This window comes from Taudactylus pleione, unplaced genomic scaffold (assembly GCF_031769625.1).
Source record: "Taudactylus pleione unplaced genomic scaffold, aTauple2 ptg000258l, whole genome shotgun sequence".
Classification (NCBI taxonomy): Eukaryota; Metazoa; Chordata; class Amphibia; order Anura; family Myobatrachidae; genus Taudactylus; species Taudactylus pleione.
Genome location: NW_028284660.1, coordinates 2,027,403 through 2,033,402, shown reverse-complemented (window position 1 = coordinate 2,033,402; position 6,000 = coordinate 2,027,403). Strand labels below are relative to the sequence as shown.

Sequence of the window (6,000 nt, the reverse complement as noted above, 5' to 3'; positions counted from 1 at the left end):
ACACATGAGAGGATAGGTAAATTTGATTATAGCCACAAAGAAATAATACTTAAATCCAAATGAGTTTATTAGTTTTCCACGAGACGTGGTATAGCTAGAGAAGAGTAGATGACCCAGGACTGAGCATTGTGGTACTCCAAATTGTAAAGGAAGTACAGAGGATATAGGCCCTCATTCAGAGCCGTACGCTCTGAGCAGAGCGCACGCTCTGAATGAGGGCCGGGCTCCATTTTCATGGAGCGTCCTCCTGGACGCTCGTATAGCTGTGGGTCACCACCCACAGGCTATACGAGCGTGCTTTTTGATGGCCGCGATGGTCGAGACCATCGCGACCATCGAAATTGCGAGCCGGAGCCTGTGGTTGAGGTTTTCAACCGCAAGCTCCGGAGTGATTTTGGCTCTATCAGAGCCAAAATCACTCCCACTGACATCACTAGTGATGTCAGTGGGCCGGCTTCTGATGGGAGGCGTTCCCGTGGGAACGCCCCTGTCAGGGAGGCACGCCCACCAAAGGGGGCGTGCTGTCAATCAACATTGACAGCACGCCCCCTTTGATCGGACACAACGAGCGAAGGACTTTCCTTCGCTCGTCGCGTCTGGCGCATGCGCACGACGGAGCTCCCTCCGTCGTGCGCATGCTCAGTGCATAACATCGACCCACTTGCGAGCGGACAGCCGCTCGCGAGTGGGTCTGAATCAGGCCCATAGATCTGTTAATTAGGATGAGAACCAGGATAGAACAGTTTTCTGAAGACCTAGGTAAGGTGGCTTTTGGACTGTATAAGGAAGAACTGCTCAACAGTGACAGATGCAGCAGGGAAATCCAAGAGGATCAGAAGTGAGTAATGACCTTTTCATTTAGAAGTGATTAAATATTGAAGTTTTGGTAACAACAGTCAGACTGAAGAGGATCAAATTGTTTGTATGAGGAAAGAAAGCATAAAGTATGAGGTGGGTGTAGGCAAGTATCTCAAGAAGCTTGGAGGGGCAAGGGAGCTGAGAGATGGGACTGTCATGTGAATGAGCCACATACCTGCATTAGGTGAGATGTTTCGAGCCTTGGAGAGCGATAAAGTGGAGTAGTTACCACAAACAACCAATCAGCTTCTAACTGTCATTTCAAAGACTGTGCTAGATAGAAGCTGATTATTTGCTTTGGGCAACTTCTCCACTTTATCTCTCTCCAAGGCTTGAATTATCTCCTCCATTGTGTGAAAACTTTCTGTAAAGTTATGAGTCAACCACATATTAACATTTAATATATCAAAATAACTATAAAATGTTTACTTTAATAGTGGCAGCCACCAGGGCTATAACTCAGGGTGGGCAAACAGTGCCACTACCCAGAAGACAAGGTCTAGGGGATGGAACCATTGCTTCCCTGTGGCACTTGTTTTTCATGTAGAGCACCTGGAATGACAACCTGCAGCCTAGAAAGCTGCCACCTAGAGCATCATTGGGATGCTTTGGGTGCTCAACTTCTTCATAGTCACAGCTACAAGTAGGCACAGAGCCACCCAGAGTGTCATTAGGAAGCTCTGAACACTCAACTTATCCTAGTTCCGAAGAAGAAAAATCATATATAGATTTGTATAACTTGGTACAAACTTTGGTTACATGGCTGTACCTTGTTTATGTAAAAGAACCGATCACTGTTAAATAAAAAGTCAGTTTGAAAATGATAATTTGAATGACTAAAATTATTAAATTCTACGAAAGATCTTCTAACAGATTAACAACAGTTGTGAGTAAAAACCTCTACAGCTTTACAACCCATGGTGGTCTCTCTAACACTATGCATGAAAGTATGGCAATTAAAAAACAGAGATTTTAAATAAAAATTTTCCAAAATATTAATTACATGTACAGTATTTTTAATATGTGATGCTAATTAGATAACATTATTCCACAGTTCTATATTGAAATAAGTGGGCAGATAATGGACCAATCTTTTTTTTTTTAAAGCCTTATTCCTTCTTGAGAAGCAAATATTTTGGGCATCTTCCAAAAGTAATTCAACTTCCTAAATATAAGGCCTGGTAGGGAATACGGTGGCCTTCTATATGGAACAAATACCAATATTAGATCATTGGTTTTTGGTTCTTTTGTTTGGCCTGTCTGATTTTTCGGATCTGTGAGATGCACATTCTACGTAAAGCTTAAAAGCATGAGTCAGTTTACTATGCAATAAGGTGTATTTCTATTTAGTCCTATGGGAACAAGAGTCAGCTGCAAAAATGCATCTTTAGTCTTAATGATAAACCAGTACATTCTTTTTAAATTACAATGGTCCTGCTTCATAGATGTATGCAAACCCGATGGTTTGCGTACAACTCCAATGGTAAGAGACCTGCGCACATGCAGATCTGATGAAGATTTACTGGAATCGGCAGTGGGCAAGAGGTGTCCATTCCGAGTAAGGTGCTCACGATGGTGTTCTGATGCTGAGTCTAAGGACACAGGCATTGGATCTGAGAAGCCGGCAGATGGTATCTTTTTTTCATCAGACACCTCCTGCAGACATTAACATAATTTTGCACAGAAGCCGCATCCAAAGACGCAGTTGCTAGGCATCAGCGCCCATCTCTCAATCAGGGCCAATGTCAGATCTTTATAGCTTTCCGCTGACAGATGATTCTATAAGTAGAATTACAGGTCCCAGTGTAATATCCAACTTTATTCACCAATGCACATTCTCCTGCGTTCAGCTTCAGCTGTAACCTGGGTAGAAAATCATGAGACAAAATGAGATATCAGATTACAATGGGCAGATGTTCTCAATCAGTAATAATTAGGTGATGATCTTCTGCATGAATTGATGCACACAGGTGCTCATTTACATTAATTAGATCTAAGGTCAACATTATAACAGGATTGTGTATAACATCAGAGTCACTCACAGGCTGGTGTTATAGTGCCGGCCAGTCACCCATCTCCATCCATCTCCTGCCTGATAAAGTCCAATCCAAAACATGACTTCTGCCTGTTGTGTCAGTATTTCGTGTATAAACCCCTGTAACAAATTAGAGTGTCAAACATAATAACAACTACTAAATATTCAATAAGAATGTAATAGGATGTTGGATCTAAGATGGTATTACTCTAAATAAAGTACACAACATACCCTACCTTCTGTTCCTGGTCCTCTATCACTAGTAGGTGGCCTCTCATCATCTCACACTGCTTCTGGCTCTCACTCCATGTCATGCGTGTAGCGTGTGAGTAGTAATAACAGTTGTCCCCATGCAGCATCCAATCATTAGGACACAACGCACACCCTGTAAGACATGTCGCTGACAGCTTTATACAGTACATAATTTTCTTTGTTTTGGAAACAATTTTGCACAGTAAATAACCCATAATGTATTACTACAGATAAGTATCAAAATGGATGTCCAAGATGATTTCATTCCTACACGGCACTAATGGAACTTCTCCAAAGTCCATCATTTACTTTCTTACAATACTTGTGTACATTAATTTACTTTTTTGAATAAGGATCAATGATCCATGGAAAGCTGCATTGACTGTGGTCATTGCTGATTCCATTATGGCCAAAAAAGAGACAGTGATGACGGGACCATATAGGCAATGATTTTTCAGGAGGGAAAGCTGACTCCCCTGTCTATGCCACTCAATTCATAGCAAAGACCTGTGCACATAGCCGTAACAAGACTTTTTGGTGCCCTGTGCCAGAGAGAGCATTGGCGCCCCCCCCCCCTCCATTTTTAAAATAGGGACCTAAGGTAGTGCACCTGAAAAAGGGCCATGGCTTCATGGAGAAGGGCCAGTGAAGAACTAAGGGTACTCCTGGGGCAGCCAGGAGATGCTGGGGATAAAAGAAGAGGAAGCTACAAGTGAGAATGATAATAAATAGGAAAATTGACAGGCCCAAACAGTGCTCCCTTCTCTGCGGTGCCCTGTGCCATGGCACAGGTCGCACTACCCTAGTTACGTCCCTGCCTGTGCAGCATGATATCGTCCACTATGATTAATTGGTGCATGCATTCTATGTGCTTCATCAAGGACTCCTAAAGCAGTAAAACATGTTTCCATTATACTGTAGTATGAGTATGAAAATGTATTTCATGACAGTGGTATATTTATTTGTTATTAGGGGAAGCCAGTGGTGTATCTATAATGGATTCAGGGTGTTTAGTGCACACGGTCAGCTGAGTCCAAGGGGACTCACACCGGACACCCTGTACTCATATAATTAATATACTTACCTCTAAGGAGTCCCGCATCGGCCAGTTCTGCAGACCTTACTGGAAAAATGTTGCGGCGGCCATTTTCCCAGTGATTTGCACATGTGCAATAGTGATGACCTTGGGAATAAGGCGGAGGCGCCATGTTCCCAGAGATCTGCGCATGCACACTAGACTCAAAATGTCAGAACCTACTGTGCCGCCGGAGAGGAGGCGCCCCACACGGAGGTGGCACAAAGACACTCCTGTTGTACCACACATGGTACTGCTTGATTCACATACAGTATAGTTAACATCAAACGGAAAAGTAGGTATACAATGCACATGGATATGTATACACAAAAGGTCTGCGCCCTTGGATTAATGATAGTGGCTAATCTCAGTAATTATGATCAATGTGGTAAATTTTAGTGATACTTTACAGTGTACGCAGAATAAAAGAACAGGTACAATAAAGGTGAGAATAATAACTTGGTTTTCAGTTTACTTAAGATAAATAAAGGAAAATATTAATGTTATTCATAAGTGACTATGTTTAAATTCCTAGTCTAGTATGGACATATATACATTACTGGAACAATTAAGACTAGAATTAAGTTTATAGTCTATAAAAGAAACTGTAGTATCCTGAGTTATGAATTGATTTGAAACTATCTGCTTGCTGCTCGCTGCTGTGTGCTGGGCTGCAAAAGGAGACTGCTTGCTGCTGCTGCAGAGCAGCAGCAGTCTCTTCTGCCTGTGGGGGGGAGCGATCATCCAGTTCATGCACCCCCCATGGATATGCACTGGGCTGAGTGGGCTCACAGCACCCCCTCCCCACAGCACGCTGCAACAGTATTTTTCCTTTTTTTTCCTTAAGGGGGCTTGGCCACGGCTCCAGCAATTATGCCACACACCCTTCACCTAGGCCCGGTGCGGCTCTTGGCAGCCCTGCCCATGCATAAAGCCCAAATGTCCCCCTTTCTCCCCATGGCACTCCCTAGCGCAGTTCCTGATTACTTTGCTGGGGGTTTGTTTTGTTTTTTGTGTAGAGTTTTAACCTCTAATAGTGGTTTTGGATTTCAATATTGCATTAAGGTATAAATAATTGTTAATATATATTTATATATTTTTTGCTTTGGTACACAAGGACCATATAAGCATAAACAGTGATTATCTATACTGGGTGCACTACTCATTATCTGAGGACATATGTATAAGTTATTTTTGTTATACTAGGGGGGTCAATCCAATTAGCCGCGATGATCTTGCAGGTGCGAGTCATCGCGGCAATGCCCGTACTTTATGGCAGCCCGGATTCGCTTAAAATTGCTCGCAGATCCATAGGGCTTAGAGAAAAAATTCAGCAACTTTGGGCTCGGAATGGGTAAAGTGCCGGTCCCATTGCTGGCATTTTAATGCCGTTGCAATGGCAACTTGCACCCTTTGCATTTAATTGGATTGACCCCTATGTATAGTCAGATGTCCTGTTATCACTAATAAATATATATATATATATAAATAATAATAATAATAATTTTATTTATATAGCGCTTTCTCCTAAAGGACTCAAAGTGCTTTACATTTGCCTTTACAGTACAAAACACAAAATAAGCTTAAACAAGGGACATTAGCGAAATGCTTGGGTGAAGAGGTGTCTATATCAAGGTGTATATATATATATATATATATATGTATATATATATATATATATACACCTTGATAAGCTTCCACTACTCACGATGATGTCCAGGGGACATCTGGGTACTGATAAGCACAATACCGCTTTAAGGAAAAGGTTGCTCGCTATAAG

The 6,000-nt window shown here is 42.1% G+C and overlaps 1 protein-coding gene across 1 annotated transcript in view; it reads right to left on the bottom strand.

Moving 5' to 3' along the window:
* Positions 1-2,603: 2,603 nt before the first annotated feature.
* Positions 2,604-6,000, bottom strand: part of LOC148514806 (killer cell lectin-like receptor subfamily G member 1) — a 222,679-nt gene continuing 219,282 nt past the window's right edge. The window contains exons 5-7 of the mRNA XM_088480949.1: positions 3,130-3,278; positions 2,901-3,013; positions 2,604-2,721 (exon numbers count right to left, since the gene is read on the bottom strand). Of these exons, the coding sequence (XP_088337075.1) occupies positions 2,604-2,721; positions 2,901-3,013; positions 3,130-3,278 (380 nt within the window). The remainder of the gene's footprint in view (positions 2,722-2,900; positions 3,014-3,129; positions 3,279-6,000) is intronic.